At 46.8% G+C, this 17,965-nt stretch overlaps 1 protein-coding gene and 1 pseudogene across 2 annotated transcripts in view; one reads left to right on the top strand and one right to left on the bottom strand.

Moving 5' to 3' along the window:
• mindy4 (MINDY lysine 48 deubiquitinase 4) overlaps window positions 1-17,965 on the top strand; it is a 194,725-nt gene that overhangs the window by 72,278 nt on the left and 104,482 nt on the right. For both annotated transcript variants that reach the window (XM_080213582.1, XM_080213573.1), the window contains exons 6-7: window positions 1,415-1,467; window positions 6,860-6,966. In XM_080213582.1, the coding sequence (XP_080069708.1) occupies window positions 1,415-1,467; window positions 6,860-6,966 (160 nt within the window). The remainder of the gene's footprint in view (window positions 1-1,414; window positions 1,468-6,859; window positions 6,967-17,965) is intronic.
• Window positions 288-849, bottom strand: LOC145351784 (E3 ubiquitin-protein ligase CCNB1IP1 pseudogene; annotated as a pseudogene).

Genomic DNA, 17,965 nt, shown 5'->3' with positions numbered 1-17,965 from the left:
GATATCCCAGGGAGGAGGAGGTCACCGTGTAAGTTCTGGACTGTGGCTGGCATTACTGCCGGTCCCTGGGCCTCTGGACTCAGGATGTCCTCTCCCTCTCTTCCACCCTTCCGCTCTGCCAAGGCACATTCACATTTCCTTCATCTTGAAGGAGCTGCTGGCCCCCGGAGGTCTGGTGTCGGTGAGAATGGGCTCGGCCACCACCTGGGGAGAATCCGTGCCATTGGGTACTGGCGAGCCAAACAACGATAGCCAAAGGCAGAACTCACCCTCCCCGGACTCCTTCCTCATGCGGGTCTCCATGGGAGGCCGAAGAGAGCTCCAGGAGATCTTCCTGCCACTGCTGCATCTCTCTCGATGCTCATGGCCATGTTACGCAGGCTATCATAAGAGGCCTTGCAGCCTCTGATGCTGCTGCTTCCTCTCCATCAGTTTCTTGGAGATCTCACTGTGTTTCTTATATTCCCCAGTAGCTTCTTCAGGACACCTCGCCGCGACTGTCTCTCATTTTCATGTCCTTGCCCTGGATCTGCTGGGTGTGTACAGCCTTTCCATCTGCTTCAGCTGGTCCTCTTGCAGTAGATGTACTCCTGGCACATCTGTTCCTGGTGGATCTGGTATGTCAAGAAGGCCAGTGCCCGGACACGATGTCCAGGGTGAGCTCAGGCCACAAGCTGGACAGCACTGTGACCTTGAACCCTCAGATGGCTGAGCTTGGTGCAAACAATGTCCAACTTGCTAGCTAGGCTCTCTCGCAGGCTGGGCAGAGGGCGAATGAACTGCAAAGCCGGACAGCTTGGCTTGGCACCGGCCGAAGTTACACAGCAGCACATCCCATCACATTGCCATGGCAACCCAAAAAACTCCTTGGGACCCCTCCCTGTCCCTGTCTGGGACGCTTGCTGGGATGACACTCTGCACCCATTCACCAGACGTGGGCCTTTTCTGTTCGAGTGCAGTAGGACAGTCCTCAGACCACAGAACCTTAAAGGTGTTGAACTGCCTACCTGACCTTACCCACTACTCATCAGTCAACACTCTCCCTTGTAGCCCCTACTGCTACAGCAGGGCAAGGCCACTCTAAAGATTTAAGTTGGAAAAATACCAAGAGTACCTCTTCCCCTCTGTGCCAAATTCCCAACATGGTCCAAATTTCCCAATACCCATACTCACTCTGGCTGTCTGTCACCCAGAATGAGGTGTTTGTGTGCAAGCTCACATGTTATTAACACAATGACTGATATTTGCCGGGAAGGTGGGGAGGTATATTTTGAAATGGGTTTAGTGCTGTGAAAAGTAAACCTGCGTGAGTCTTTATCTAACAGTAATCTGACTCGCTTTACACAGGCGTGTTATCGCATCAGATAATTCTGACTACCTTTACATAGAATAACAGCTTACTTTTGCTTTCCAGGAAGTCCCCTATGTGCGCTCCTGAAAATCAGCTGATAGAACGACTGCAGATAGGTACTGTTTATAAACTATTCTGCATCATCTATAGATCTGGAGATACCATTCACATGTTTTGCAACACTGTTTAAATAATATCCTCCAATGTCCGCTTGCTTTCTCTCTCTCTCTCTTCCCCCACCCCCCCCACCCATTCTGTCTCTGTCCCCCTCTCCCTCCCCAGCACACTCACTCACTCACGCATTCACTCACTCACTCCCCCTCACTCTCCTCTGCCTGCTCGCCCTCTCACTTGCCCTTTCGCTTGACCTCTTGCCCCCTCTTATTAGCTGTTCACCAGTGCTTTGATGCTATTCTCTTTACTGATGACCTTGCTGCATATCCACAGGTGCTTCGGTCTGCCTTGTTGCCCAACAAGGGGCATACGTGCAATGGGTCGTACGAGGGCTGCTCTTGGTTGTTTCAAGAATAGCCTAGTACTTCACGTTGTTAGTGTACACTTAAACTGGACCAGGTGCTGGGCAACACGACAGCTCAGTGACTATCACTGTTTGCTGTGCAGATACATGGATTTGGGCCAGTGTCTGCGGGAGTTTGCACATTCTCCCCATGCTTGTGTGAGTTTTCTCCGGGTGCTCTGGTTTCCTCCCACACCCCAAAGATAAGCTATTAGGCTGATTGGTGTAACAAATTGTCCCTAAATTAGTCTTCCCTCAATGTGGAATGCCATGAGCATAGAACATAAGAACATAAGAAATAGGAGCAGGAGTAGGCCATCTAGCCCTTCGAGCCTACCCCGCCATTCAATAAGATCATGGCTGATCTGTCGTGGCTCAGTTCCACTTTCCCGCCCTCTCCCCATAACCCTTAATCCCCTCTCTTATCAAAAACCCATCAACCCGCGTCTTAAAAATATTTAGCGAGGCAGCCTCCACCACTTCAACGGGCAGAGAATTCCAGAGATTCACCACCCTTTGAGTGAAGAAGTTCCTCCTCAACTCCATTCTAAACCACCCCCCCTTTATCTTGAGGCTGTGTCCCCTAGTCCTACTGTCTTTTTTGAGCGGGAAGAGTCTCTCCACCTCTATCCTATCCATCCCATTCATCATCTTATACGTCTCAATGAGATCTCCCCTCATTCTTCTAAACTCTAACGAGTACAAGCCTAGTTTATTCAGCCTTTCCTCATAGCTCAACCCCCTCAACTCCGGCATCAGCCTAGTAAACCTCCTCTGCACTCCCTCCAAGGCCAAAATATCTTTGCGCAGGTGCGGCGCCCAAAACTGCACACAGTACTCCAGCTGCGGCCTCACCAATGCCCTATACAGCTGCAGCAAGACCTCCCTACTTTTATATTCAATGCCCCTCGCTATGAAGGCCAGCATCCCATTCGCCTTCCTGACCACCTGCTGCACCTGCAGGCTGGGTTTTTGTGACTCATGCACAAGGACCCCGAGGTCCCTCTGCACCGTCGCCTGCTGCAGCTTTTCTCCACGTAAGTAATAGTCCTTCCTACCATTATTCCTACCAAAGTGGACCACCTCACACTTGCCAACATTAAATTCCATTTGCCATTTCCTGGCCCATTCGCCCAGCCTATCTAGATCCTTCTGCAGACACTCCACACCCTCCGCACAATTTGCCGTTCCCCCAATCTTGGTGTCATCAGCAAACTTCGACACCCTACACTCGGTTCCCTCCTCCAGATCATCTATATAAATGGTAAAAAGCTGAGGCCCCAGCACCGACCCCTGGGGCACTCCACTAGTCACCAACCGCCAATCCGAATAGCACCCATTGACCCCCACTCTCTGCCTCCTATTTGACAACCAATCCTCTATCCACGCTAACACCCTACCCCCAACTCCATGTCCCTCGACCTTCTGCAATAACCTCTTGTGAGGTACTTTGTCAAACGCCTTCTGAAAATCCAGAAAGACCACATCCACCGGCTCTCCTCTATCCACTGCCCTAGACACATCCTCATAGAACTCCAGTAAATTTGTCAGACACGACTTCCCTTTAATGAAGCCGTGCTGCATCTGCTCTATCAAGCAATTCCCTTCAAGATGCCTCGCTATTTCCTCCTTAATGACGGATTCTAACATTTTACCTACAACAGACGTTAAACTAACCGGCCTATAATTCCCCGCCTTTTGCCTGGCACCCTTCTTAAACAACGGCGTAATATTAGCCGTTTTCCAATCTTCCGGCACTTCCCCGGAATCCAGCGACGTCTGGAAAATAACCACCAAGGCATCCACTATCACCTCCGCCATTTCTTTCAGAACCCTCGGATGCATTCCATCCGGTCCTGGGGACTTGTCCACAATCAGCCCCTCCAGTCTGTCGAGCACCGCTTCTCTCGTAACAGTAATGTCATTGAGACCCTCCAGTCCTACCACCTTTCCATCACTAACGACACCCAGCAAATTATTCACGTCCTCCTCCGTGAAGACAGAAACAAAAAAGTTATTCAATACCTTAGCCATATCCCCATCCCCTACCACTAGGTCCCCTTTCTCATCCTCTAAAGGACCAACATTCACCCTAGCCAGCCTCTTCCTTTTTATATATTTATAAAAACTCTTGCTATCCTTTTTTATATTAAGCGCTAGCCCAGCTTCATAGTTTCTCCTACCCTTCTTTATCAACTTCTTTGTCAATCTTTGTTGACATTTAAACCTCTCCCAATCCTCTTCTCGCCCACTACTCTTAGCTACTCTAAATTCCTCCGCTTTTAATTTAACACTTTCCTTCACCTCCTTTGTTATCCACGGCTTATTACCTCTCCTCCTACGGTCCTTTTTGACCATCAGAATAAATTTCCGCTGAGCACCAAGAACGATCTCCTTAAAGATCCTCCACTGCTCCTCAGCAGACCCTCCCTCCAACGCGCTCCCCCAGTCAACATTCGTGAATTCTTCTCTCATCCTACTGTACTCCCCTCTATTCAAACAAAGGACGCGTGTCTGGGAACCCACTTTCTCCTCCTCCATCTGCACCAGAAACTCCACCATACAATGATCACTCTCTCCAAGAGGATCCTACACTGCAAGGTCCCTAATTCTACCCGCCTCATTACATAGCACCAGATCCAAGATAGCTCGCTCCCTCGTCGGCTCCAACACACACTGTTCCAGGAAACTATCCCAGCAGCATTCCAAGAACTCCTCCTCGAGCCCACCGCGTCCAACATGGGTTGACCAATCAATATGCAGATTGAAATCCCCCATAACTACGTCCGTCCCATTCCTGCACGCCGCACTTATTTGCGCGTTAACAGCCCGCCCCACCTCCAGATCATTATTCGGGGGCCTATAGACGACACCCACCAGCGTCTTCTTCCCTTTGCTGTTCCTAATCTCCACCCACAACGATTCCACGTTCTGCTCCTTGGCTCCAATATCATTCCCTTGCTACCACCTTGATGCTATCCTTAATCAGCAGAGCTACGCCACCCCCTTTTCCCTCCTGCCTATCCTTCCGAAACACTTGATAGCCCTGTACATTCAGCTCCCAGTCCCTGTCACCTTGCAGCCACGTCTCTGTAATGGCCACCAGATCGTATCCATTTGTGTCGATCTGCGCCACCAGCTCATCCACTTTATTCCGAATGCTTCGTGCATTCAGATACAGCGCTTTCATCCCAGCCTTCACCTGGACCCTATTTGCCGTAACGCCACCAACCATACTCACGCCCCCTACTCCCTCTATTATTGGGACATCCTCGGCCTCTTCCCTTACCTGTACCCTATCCTTAACTTTAGACCTCGTAACGTCACCGACCCTCGCACCCTCCCCCCCCCCAATTAGTTTAAAGCCCTGTCTACAGTCCTCTTTACTCGATTCGCCAGCACTCTGGTCCCAGCGAATCAAGTAAAGAGGACTGTAGACACGGGTCATGGGTGGAGGGGGGACTCATAATGTTAAAATGGCGGCGCGGGCTCGTTGGGCCGAAGGGCCTGTTTCCCTGGCTGTTTTGTTCTTTGTTCTTTATATGCTGCAGATGTAATATTGCCTGTGTTATAGCTTCCCCAGCTTCTCGAGTTCTGCTAGGGTGCAGCTCATCCAGAGCAGTGGTTAGTTTATTCATTATTTATTAGTGCCACAAGTAGGCTTACATTAACACTGTAGTGAAAATCCCCTGGTCACCAATTCCCTGTTTGGGTACACTGAGGGAGAATTTAGCATGGCCAATGCACTTAACCAGCATGTCTTTTGGACTGTGAGAGGAAACCGGAACATCTGGAGGAAACACATGCGGACGCGGGGAGAACGTGCAGACTCTGCACAGACAGTGACCCATGGCCGGGAATTGAACCCAGGTCCCTAGCACTGTGAGGCAGCAATGCTAACCCCTGTGTCACTGTGCTGCCTTGGCTCTTCATGTTTCATGAGGCGCCGTGTTTACTTAATTGCTTTATTTTGTCAATATATGTTGAAAAATTAAATTACCAATAAGAATGAATTCCTATTGTATGTTTTTACGTCACAAAATCTTGGAATTCCCTCCATATCCGCAACTCTCAGCATAGGAGTTGCAGTGGTTCAAGAAGCCAGATCACCACCACCTTCTCAGGGACAAAAAGTGCTGGCCAACCAGTGACGCCCATATCCAGTAAAACATTTATAGTGGGTCAGTGTGGATCAGCAACATTGCGATATTAGATCAAATAACTGCTGTATTGGATTCTTCTGACAAACATTGGAGTAGAAGAACTTTGAACTGCAGGCAAAGGCCATTAGGTCCAAACAATCCCACACAATGGCACAGTGGTTAGCACTGCTGCCTCACAGTGCCAGGGACCCTGGTTTGATTCCCGGCTTGGGTCACTTTGTGTGGAATCTGCACGTTCTCTCCGTGTCTGCGTGGGTTTCCTCCCACAGTCTGAAAGACTTGCTGGTTAGGTGCATTTGGCCATGCTAAATTCTCCCTCAGTGTACCCAAACAGGTGCCGGACTGTGGTGAGTGGGAGATTTTCACAGTAACTTTACTACAATGTTAATGTAAGCTTACGTGTGACAAAATAAATAAGCTTATATTTAACTTTGAGACCATTCCAAACTATGGCCCTGATTTTACTGGCACGGCTGCCCCGAAATCAGGGTGGGCGAGGCTTGCAGAAAGGCATTCACTGTTGGCCTCGGGTGCAATCTTAACGAGCCTCGGGCATCCTTGCCAGTAGAATTAGGGTCTATTTATCTCTCACTCAACCTTTCTTCCTCCAGAAATGCACGTAAATGCTTCGTGACCCCAATTATTTTGTCCACTTCAGTAACTTCTCATAGTTAATTAGCTATTGTCAAGCATCAGTGTGGCCTGTTTAGTGTCATGCAAGTCACTTCCCTCAAGACTGTTAGGAATGAGAGCACCTTGTATACATATTTAGCTAAATATATTTATTGTCATTCTCCATACAATCTGAAAGTTTAATTTATTTTTCAGCTGACATTGATGATGATGATTTGGAAGAAATCGATGAGATTCTACCCGCATGTTCTCTTCGTAAACACCACATTGACTCTAAACCTATTGACCTGCCTCTTGCAGTGGTAAGTTATTTTGTTGGCATTCTTTTGATGTTTGAAATTGATCTGATGTTTATCACCAAACACTTTACAAACTCTTTCAGCTCTGCTCTCAGTGGAGCAATGGCAAATATATCAATCTTAGACTCAGTGCCCCTGAGTTAGCTTGGGGAAAATTGATCCAAGTTTCTCTTCCTGATCGCTTCGCCAACGCTGCTATTTAAAGAATGCAGATATTGCATTAAGTCTGGATCTAGCTGTGGCACCCACTCCATGGCACAATTTGGAATATTGTGAGCAGTTTTGGGTCCCATACCTAAGGAAGGATATGCTGGCCTTGGAAAGAGACCAGAAGAGGTTCACAAGAATGATCCCTGAAATGAAGAGCTTGTCGTATGAGGAACTGTTGAGGACTCTGGATCTGTACTCGTGGGTGTCTTATTGAATAGGATATTACAGACTTGTAGGATATTACGAGGCCTAGATAGAGTGGACATGGAAAGGATGTTTCCACTAGTAGGAAAAACTAGAACCAGTGGGCACAATCTTAGGCTAAAGGGATAATCCTTTAAAATAGAGACGAGGAGGAACTTCTTCAGCCAGAGAGTGGTGAATCTGTGGAACTCTTTGCCACAGAAGGCTGTGGAGTCCAGGTCATTGAGTGTCTTTAAGACAGAGATCGATGGGTACTAGATTAATAAAGGGATCAGGGGTTATGGGGAAAAGCAAGAGAATAGGGATGAGAAAAATATCAGTTTTGATTAAATGGTGGAGCAAACTTGATGGGTCGAGTGGCCTAATTCTGTTTCTATGTCTTATGGTCTTATGGCATGGTGCATAGTGGTTTGCACTGCTGCCTCACAGTGCCAGGCACCCAGGTTCAAAGCCGGCCTTGGGACACTGTGTGAAGTTCGCATGTTCTTCTCGTCTCTGCGTGGGTTTCCTTTAGGTGTCCTGGTTGCCTCCCACACTTCAAAGTTTGCGGGTTAGGTGATTGATGATGCAAAACTGTCCTTTAGTGTCAGGGTAAATATGTGGGATTACAGGAATAAGGCCTGGGTGGGATTGTGGTCAGTGCAGATTTGATGGGCCGAGTGGCCCCTTTCTGCACTGTTGGGATTGTATGATTCTCTGATTCCTCTCCTGACCAAAGAGTCAGTTCTGACTCTTATCTAGAGACAGGCTGGGTGGCCAGAAATCCAGTATGTGGATGAGCCGAGGCCCAATGCTTTGTTAGGTTATCATGGGTGCTTTGTCCTTGCAGTCACCTATAGAATCTGGCAGCCTGCTGCATGTACTTTCTTTATGACTTCTCACACAATCTAAGATGGAAATGCACCTCCGAGAATGAGATTTTATTCACAGTTTTCATCTCCTTTCTTGAAACTGTTTTTAAATTGGTGGCAAGTGCCAGGAGTCCATTAGTACAGGCTTGGTTTCTCTTTGTAGACATTTTGCATATCAACCATTCATGTTCTGGACTTTAGCCTTGAGAGATGTATGTCTACCTTGGGCAGAATGGTCTTAGATTCATGCACACTCCTGGCAAACATCTCACCTTGTGATCTCCATAAATCTGAATTCATAGAGTCATGTAATCCCTACAGTGCAGAAGGAGGCCATTCGGCCCATCGAGTCTTCACCACAACGCCACCCTGGCCCTATCCCCATAACCCCATGTACTTTACCCTAGCTCGTCCCCTGACACTAAGGAGCAATTTAGCATGGCCAATCCACCTAACCCACACATCTTTGCACTGCGGGAGGAAACCAGATCACCCGGAGGAAACCCACACAGACACGGGGAGAACAGTGACCCGAGCCAGGAATTGAGTCCAGGTCTCTGGCACTGTGAGACAGCAATGCTAACCACTGTGTCACCCCAAAGCTCATCCAAAACTGTACTGCACATTGCCTCACTTGTGCGAAGCTCTTAACCCATCACCCTGTGATTGTAAGCACACATTGGATCCCAGTTGAGCAGTCTCTTGATTTTAAAACTCTCATTCTTCTTTTCAGTTCTCTCCACAACCTTGCCCCTTCTGATCTCCTCCAACCCCACAGAGCCCAGGGATCACTGCGTTCCTCCTCATCTTGCCTCCTGTGCGTTCCCAGTTTTCATCACTCTTCCATTGTTGGCTGGGACTAAGCTCTGGAATTCTCTGCCTCATGCTCCAATAAACCAACATTGTTCATTGATACCTCCTTCCTTAACATCTTGATTTGGCTTGGTGTAAGATCCTTTTGCTGTGCCCGCGAATTGGTGTGGGATGTGGCTCGACGCACATTGTCACTGAAATAAGTTGATTATAAAACAAAAATGGGCAAGTAAGGGACTTAAAAAAAAATTCAAATTTTGTTTTATTGGATGCATTCACTCATCAAGAGCAATTGACTTTGGATTGTATACTTGCAGCACTGGGGGATAGAAACATAAAAGCATAGAAGATAGGAGCAGAGTGAGGTCATTTGGCCCTTTTAGTCCTCCTAATCCCCTTGACACTGAGGGGCAATTTAGCATGGCCAACCGACCCAACCTGCACATCTTTGGAGTGTGGGAGGAAACTGGAGCACCCGGGTGTGATGTAGGTGGCATTTTTGACTACGTGGCAGATCAGGCTGTTTGTGGTGGGAGAGAGGTGCCTGCTTGGCCTCCCTTCCATAGGGCTCAATGTAGAATTTGGCTCAAGTGGCAGGCTATGGAGCAATCATTCTGTCCACTTGCTACTACTTCGGGTGCACTTAAATCACCCTTCTTCCCAAAACCTAATACTGTCACCCCAAATCTTGCACCCCCCCACATCCCCTGCCCCTTCCCACCCAAATTTTCATTACAATGCAAAATATGTGTTGCCCTCTTGTTTGAAAAAGGATTTATTGCGAGCTGATTCACTGTTTTTCTGATTTTTAAGTTCTGATTCATTGTGGGCGGCATGGTGACACAGTGGTTAGCACTGCTGCCTCACAGTGTCAGGGACCCGAGTTCGATTCCTGCTTGAGTCACTGTCTGCACGTTTTCCCCATGTCTGCGTGGATTTCCTCTGGGTGCTCCAGTTCCCTCCCACAGTCCAAAGATATGTGGGGTTAGTGGATTGGCCGTGCTAAATTGTCCCTTCGTGTCGGGGGGACTAGGATGGTAAGTATGTGGGGTTACAGGGATAGGACCTGGTAGGACTGTGGTCGGTGCGGACTCGATGGGCCAGATGGCCGCCTCCTGCACTGTAGGGATTCTGATTTTGAAGAGTTTGCTTTCTCTGATGAAATGGATATGTAAAGGGGGACAAAGACAAAAACATTTGAAGAAAGAAGATAACTTCAGTTAGGTGGGACAGTTTTATTGGCAAAAGAAGTATGCCTGCAAACTGGATGAAAGTGCTGCCCAACCATCATTGAGCAAAGTTACTGTCCATGGAATAAAAGAGACAATAACAACATGGATACAAATTAGCTGAGTGGCAGGGAGTAATGGTTAATGGATGTTTTGGGACTGGGGGAAGGATTGTAGTGGAGTTCCCCAGGGCTGGATATTAGGACCCTTTGCTTTCCCTGATACATATTACTGATTGAGACCTTGATGTACAGGGGATCGTTTTAATATTTGTGGATGATACAAAACTTCGAGGCACTGTAAACTGGGCAGAGAATAGTGTAGGATTTTAAAGGGACACAGACAAGTTAATGAAATGGGAGGGAAGATGGCAGATGAGGTTGAATGTGGAAAAATGTGAAGTTACTAATTTGGTAAAAGAACGCGGAGAGACAATACAATATAGGGGTATAACTCTAAAGGGAGCAAAGGGATCTGGGCGTATATGTATACAAATCAGTGAATGTGACAGGACAGGACTCAATAGTTAATAAAAGATACAGTATCCTAGACGTTACTGATAGAGGCATATAGTGTAAGGTCAATGAGTTATGTTAAACTTGTATAAGACACTAGTTTGGCACTAGTTGGAGTATTGTGTCCAATCCTGGGCTCCACACTTTAGAAAGGCATTGGAGGGAGTCTAGAAAAGCTTCAAAAGAATGGTTCCAGAGGTAAGGAACTTTTGATTGTGAAGATAGAATTTAGAATTTTTTCCTTGGGAGAAGAGAAGGCTGAGAATAGGTTTGGCATGGGGTCTAGGTAGAGTAGAATGGATCAAAAATGAGAGGGCACAGATTTAAAGTAATTGGCAAGAGAAGTAAAAGCGATATGACTTAAGACGTTCTCACACAAGGATGCCTGGCAGTGTGATGGAGGCAGGTTCAATCAAGGTATTCAACAGGAAATTAGATTATTATCTGAGGAAGATGAGTGTGCAGAGTTCTGAGGAAAAGGCAGGAGAATGGCACTAGATGAATTGCTCATTTGGAGAGCCGTTGTAGATACAATGAGTTGAATTGGTTCTTTCTGCGCTCTGACAACTCTGCGGTTCTGTGGAGTATTTCCTTCAAATTTAAATTCTAAATAAAATTCACTAAACAGTTCTGAATGTGGAAGGTCATTTGGACAATTCGGAATAATCCAAAAGTTGTATTTTCAATGTTTAATTTTATAATTCCTCATTTTTCATGGAATTTGTGTCACTGGCTAGGCCAGCTTTTATTACCCGTCCTTAACCACCATTGAGATGCTAGTGATGAATTGCCACCTTGCACTGCTGTAGTCACTGAGGTGTAGGTACACCCACAGTGTTGTTAGGGAGGGAGTTCCAGACTTAGCAATGGTGAAGGAACGGTGCTGTATTTCCAAGTCAAGATGGTGAGCGATTTGAAGGTGAGCTTGCAGGTGGTGGTGTTTGTGTGTGTGTGTCTGTTGCCCTTGGCTTTCTAGTCGGCAGTGGTCATTGGTTTGGAAGATGCTGTCAACAGAACCTTGGTGAGTTCCTGCAATGCCTGTTCTAGATGGTGTACATTGCTGCCATTGTGTGTCAGTAGTGGAGGGGGTGTCACTCAAGCAGACTGCTTTATCCTCAATGGCATCAGGCACCTTTAGTGTTGATGGAGTTGTATTTATCCCATATTCCTCACTTGTGTCTTATAGATGGGTGGATAGGCTTTGGGGAGTTAGGAGGTAAGTTACTCACTGCAGTATTCCCAGCCTCTGACCTATTCTTTTAGCAAAGTAGAATCATAGAATCCCTACATTGCAGAATGCGGCCATTTGGCCCATCGAGTCTATACCGACCATGACTTTGCCCAGACCCTAATCTGTAACCCCACATATTTACACTTCTAATCCTCTGACACTAGGGTCAATCAACCTACCTCGCGCATCTTTGGACTATGGGAGGAAACAGGAGCATCCGGGGAGAATGTGCACACTTCATACAGACAGTGACCCGAGGCCGGAATTGAACCCAGGTCCTTGGCACTGCTAACCACTGTGCCATCCCAATAGCGCTTTCACTAGTTTGATGACTTTTTTTTACACGCTCTTCATTGAACCAGGGTTGATCTGGTTTGATGGTAATGGTAGAGTTGGAGAATGTTGGGCTTATGACATTGCAGATTGAAGTGAGTACAGGACACTGGTGAGAAATACCCTATCTTTTTGTTATATATATTTTAAAGGGTTGCAAGTTGCTTTGAGAGCTAATCATATAATCTGATGGTGATGTCGTTTGGGTGTTGGCGGAGCTGCTGTTTTACTTTCTTGCTTGTACTCTGTGCAATACTGAGAACATCTCTTTCAATCAAACATGTGTGGTAGTTTGAATCTATGTGTACAAACCACTGCATTTCTTTCTGTTAATGGCCACAACCCTAACATAATCAGCACACAGTAAGAAGTCTCACAACACCAGGTTAAAATCCAACAGGTTTATTTGGTATCACGAGCTTTTAGAGTGCTGTTCCTTCCTCAGGTGAGTGGAGAGGTAGGATTCACAAATACAGCATACATAGACAGAGACACAATTGCAAGATAATGATTGGAATGTGAGGTAATCAAGTTTTTACAGGTACAGACAATGTGAATGGACAGAGGATAATCACAGGTTAAAGAGATGTGAATTGTCTCAAGCCAGGATAGTTAGGAATTTACATGGCCAGACCAAATGATTTTGATTTGATTTATTATTGTCATATATTAGCATTCAGTGAAAAGTATTGTTTCTTGCACGCTGTATGAAGCATGCCATTCATAGAGAAGGAAAGGAGAGAGTGCAGAATGTAGTGTTACTAGGGTGGAGAGAAAGATCAACTTAATGCAAGGTAATTTCATTCTAAAGTCTGACAGCAGCAGGGAAGAAGCTGTTCTTGAGTCGGTTGGTACGTGTCCTCAGACCTTTGTATCTTTTTCCCGAATGTCCGAGGTGCATGGGGGTCCTTAATTATGCTGGCTGCTTTGCCGAGGCAGCGGGAGGTGTAGACAGAGTCAATGGATGAGAGGCTGGTTTGCGTGATGGATTGGGCTACATTCACAGCCTTTTGTAGTTTCTTGTGGTCTTGGGCAGAGCAGGAACCATAACAAGCTGTGATACAACCAGAAAGAATGTTTTCGATGGTGCATCTGTAAAAGTAGCTGACATGCCAAATTTCCCTAGTCTTCTGAGAAAGTGGAGGCGTTGATGGGCTTTGTTAACTATAGTGTCAGTATGGGGTACTAGGACAGGTTGTTGGTGATCTGGACACCTAAAAACTTGAAGCTCTCGACCCTTTCTACTTCGTCCCCATTGATGCAGACAGTGTCATGTCCTCCTTTATGCTTCCTGAATCGATGACAATTTCCTTTGTTTTGTTGACATTGAGGGAGAGATTATTGTTGCTGCACCAGTTCACCAGATTTTCTATCTCATTCCTGTAATCTGTCTCGTCATTGTTTGAGACCAGAAACTTGAGTTGGAGGGGAATTTGGTGACACAGTCATAAGTGTGTAAGGAGTATAGTAGGGGGCTGAAAACACAGCTTTGTGGGACACCAGGATGATCGTGGAGGAGGTGTTGTTGCCTATCCTTACTGGTTACACTCTATGAGTTAGGAAATTCAGGATCCAGTTGCAGAGGGAGATGCCGTGGTCAAGGCCATGGAGTTTGGTGGGGGGTTGCATGTAGTGTGACATGAATCCAGGATCCCGGTTGAGGCCGTCCTCATGCATGCGGACATCTGTACCTGCAAAGACTTGAATTCCAACCATTATCTTGCAATTGTGTCTCTGGCTATATATGCCGTGTTTGTGAACCCACCTCTCCACTCATCTGAGTGCTCTGAAAACTTGTGATTTCAAATAAACCCGTTGGACTTTAACCTGTTAAGAGACTTCTTACTGTGCCCACCCCAGTACAACGCTGGCATCTCCACATCACAGGACATTATACTTGCTGTGACACAGTGCCATGGAATCAAGAATATCCATCTGGGGACAGAGGGGCCGTGGTTTAATGTCTCATCTGAACACCTCTCTTCCTTCAGCATTGTAGTGAGAGTGTCAGGCTAGACTTTGTGTCCAATCTCCACACTGGGGTTTGAACCCACAATTTTCTGACCAAGCTAAGAGTTTTACCCACCAAGCCCTGACTGAAAATGTGAGCCCAGTTTTAATCTCTTGGGTGATCAGCTAACTCTCAGTGGAGACTATTCACCAGACTTAGGAGTTTCTTCATCTTTTGTTCCCTCGGCAGAGTCACCAGATGAGGATTGGAAGAGGTAGTGTCTGTAGTTCCGAAATTAAACCTTTGCCCTAACTATGCTTTGTATGGTGGATGTCTGTTAAAGTTTATTTAATAGTCACAAGTAAGGCTTATACTAACACTGCAATGAAGTTACTGTGAAATTCTGATGTTGTGAGACTTCTTACTGTGCCCACCGTAGTCCAACACCCAGTCCTCCACATCATGGCTTATCCCCTTAACCTCACATAATTATTCCACTAATCCCTCTAACCTATGCATCCTGGGACACCAGTGGGCAATTTAGCATGACCAGTGCACCCAACTCCACATCTTTGGAATGTGGGAGGAAACTGGAGCTTCTGGAGGAAACCCATGCAGACATGGGGAGAACATGCAAACTCCACTGGTTGTTTATTTAACCCTTTTGATGATCTGAACTTTAATTCATTGCCTGTTGTCAGTGTCATTGTGGAGAAGTTGGGACTTCTTTTTGGAGAGAAGGCGGCTAAGAGGAGACAGAACGATCAATAAAGCAAGTGGAGTCCTGGCATTTTAACTAGAGTATTGGAATATAGTTCAATGAAGGTAATTAGTGGAATGGAATTAAATATAGCTTGGCTCCATTAGCAGCATCTTCACCTCAATCACAGGCCTCATTTCTGGGACTGGTGGACATATTGTGGTACAGTACAGTGCTGAGACGGTGATGCAATGTTAGAGATACCACATTTCAGATGAGAAGTTCCAGTTTGTCCTCTGATCAACATGTTCATCCCGCAATGAACTAAAACATCACACACTGACTGTTTATCTGTTTGGTTGCTGATTCCAGCATTCTGACAACAGTCTTGAGAAGAAATCCACTACATCGGGAGTGCTTTAGAATTCAAATTCGGTAATACAAGGATGGCACGGTGGCATAGTGGTTAGCCGTGTTTCCTCACAACGCCTAGGACCCGGGTTCAATTCAGGACCTGAGCCTTGGGTTAGTGCCTGTGTGGAGTCTGCATGTTCTCCCCATGTCTGCATGGGTTTCCTGCAAAGATGTGTGGGTTAGGTGGATTGAACATAAGAACATAAGAAATAGGAGCAGGAGTAGGCCAACTAGCCCTTCGAGCCTGCCCCGCCATTCAATAAGATCATGGCTGATCTGCCGTGGCTCAGTTCCACATTCCCGCCCTCTCCCCATAACCCTTAATCCCCTCTCTCATCAAAAACCCATCAACCCGCGTCTTAAAAATATTTAGCGAGGCAGCCTCCACCACTTCAATGGGCAGAGAATTCCAGAGATTCACCACCCTTTGCGTGAAGAAGTTCCTCCTCAACTCTGTTCTAAACCGCCCCCCCCTTTATCTTGAGGCTATGCCCCCTAGTCCTACTATCCTTTCTGAGCGGGAAGAGTCTCTCCACCTCTATCCTATCCATCCCATTCATCATCTTATATGTCTCAATGAGATCTCCCCTCATTCTTCTAAACTCTAACGAGTACAAGCCTAGTTTATTCAGCCTCTCCTCATAGCTCAACCCCCTCAACTCCGGCATCAGCCTAGTAAACCTCCTCTGCACTCCCTCCAAGGCTAAAATATCCTTGCGTAAGTACGGCGCCCAAAACTGCACACAGTACTCCAGCTGCGGCCTCACCAATGCCCTATACAGCCGCAGCAAGACCTCCCTACTTTTATATTCAATCCCCCTCGCGATGAAGGCCAGTATCCCATTCGCCTTCCTGACCACCTGCTGCACCTGCAAGCTGGGTTTTTGCGACTCATGCACAAGGACCCCGAGGTCCTTCTGCACCGTCGCCTGCTGCAGTTTTTCTCCACGTAAGTAATAATCCTTCCTACCATTATTCCTACCAAAGTGGACCACCTCGCACTTGCCAACATTAAATTCCATTTGCCATTTCCTGGCCCATTCGCCCAGCCTATCTAGATCCTTCTGCAGACTCTCCACAACCTCCGCACAATTTGCCTTTCCACCAACTTTGGTGTCATCAGCAAATTTCGACACCCTACACTCGGTTCCCTCCTCCAGATCATCTATATAAATGGTAAATAGATGAGGCCCCAGCACCGACCCCTGGGGCACTCCACTAGTCACCATCCGCCAATCCGAATAGCACCCATTGACCCCCACTCTCTGCCTCCTATTTGACAACCAGTCCTCTATCCACGCTAACACCCTACCCCCAACTCCATGCCCCCTGACCTTCTGTAATAACCTCTTGTGAGGTACCTTGTCAAACGCCTTCTGAAAATCCAGAAAGACCACATCCACCAGCTCTCCTCTATCCACCGCCCTAGACACATCCTCATAGAACTCAAGTAAATTTGTCAGACACGACTTCCCTTTAATGAAACCGTGCTGCGTCTGCTCTATCAAGCAGTTCCCCTCAAGATGCCTCGCTATTTCCTCCTTGATGACGGATTCTAACATTTTACCTACCACAGACGTTAAACTAACCAGCCTATAATTCCCCGCCTTTTGCCTGGCACCCTTCTTAAACAACGGCGTAACATTAGCCGTTTTCCAATCTTCCGGCACTTCCCCGGAATCCAGCGACATCTGGAAAATAACCACCAAGGCATCCACTATCACCTTCGCTATTTCTTTCAGGACACTCGGATGCATTCCATCCGGTCCTGGGGACTTGTCCTCAATCAGCCCCTCCAGTCTGTCGAGCACCACCTCTCTAGTAACAGTAATGTCATCGAGACCCTCCAGTCCTACCACCTTTCCATCTCTAACATCTGGCAAATTATTCACGTCCTCCTCCGTGAAGACCGAAACAAAAAAGTTATTCAAGACCTCCGCCATATCCCCATCCCCTACCACTAAGTCCCCCTTCTCATCCTCTAAGGGACCAACGTTCACCCTAGCCAGCCTCTTCCTTTTTATATATTTATAAAAACTCTTGCTATCCTTTTTTATATTAAGCACTAGCCCAGCTTCATAGTTTCTCCTACCCTTCTTTATCAACTTCTTTGTCAATCTTTGTTGACATTTAAACCTCTCCCAATTCTCTTCTTGCCCACTACTCTTAGCTACTCTAAACGCCTCCGCTTTTAATTTAACACTTTCCTTCACCTCCTTTGTTATCCACGGCTTATTACCTCTCCTCCTACGGTCCTTTTTGACCATCGGAATAAATTTCCGCTGAGCACCAAGAAAGATCTCCTTAAAGATCCTCCACTGCTCCTCAGCAGACCTACCTTCCAACGCGCTCCCCCAGTCCACATTCGCCAATTCCTCTCTCATCCTACCGTACTCCCCTCTATTCAAACAAAGGACGCGTGTCCGGGAACCCACTTTGTCGTCCTCCATCTGCACCAGAAACTCCACCATACAATGATCACTCTCCCCAAGAGGATCCTTCACCGCAAGTTCCCTAATTCTACCCGCCTCATTACATAGCACCAGATCCA

The sequence above is a fragment of the Carcharhinus amblyrhynchos genome, chromosome 2 (assembly GCF_965287045.1).
Source record: "Carcharhinus amblyrhynchos chromosome 2, sCarAmb.v2.hapA, whole genome shotgun sequence".
NCBI lineage: Eukaryota > Metazoa > Chordata > Chondrichthyes > Carcharhiniformes > Carcharhinidae > Carcharhinus > Carcharhinus amblyrhynchos.
Note: the sequence above shows the minus strand (reverse complement) of the source record. Positions and strands in the feature narration are given on the sequence as shown.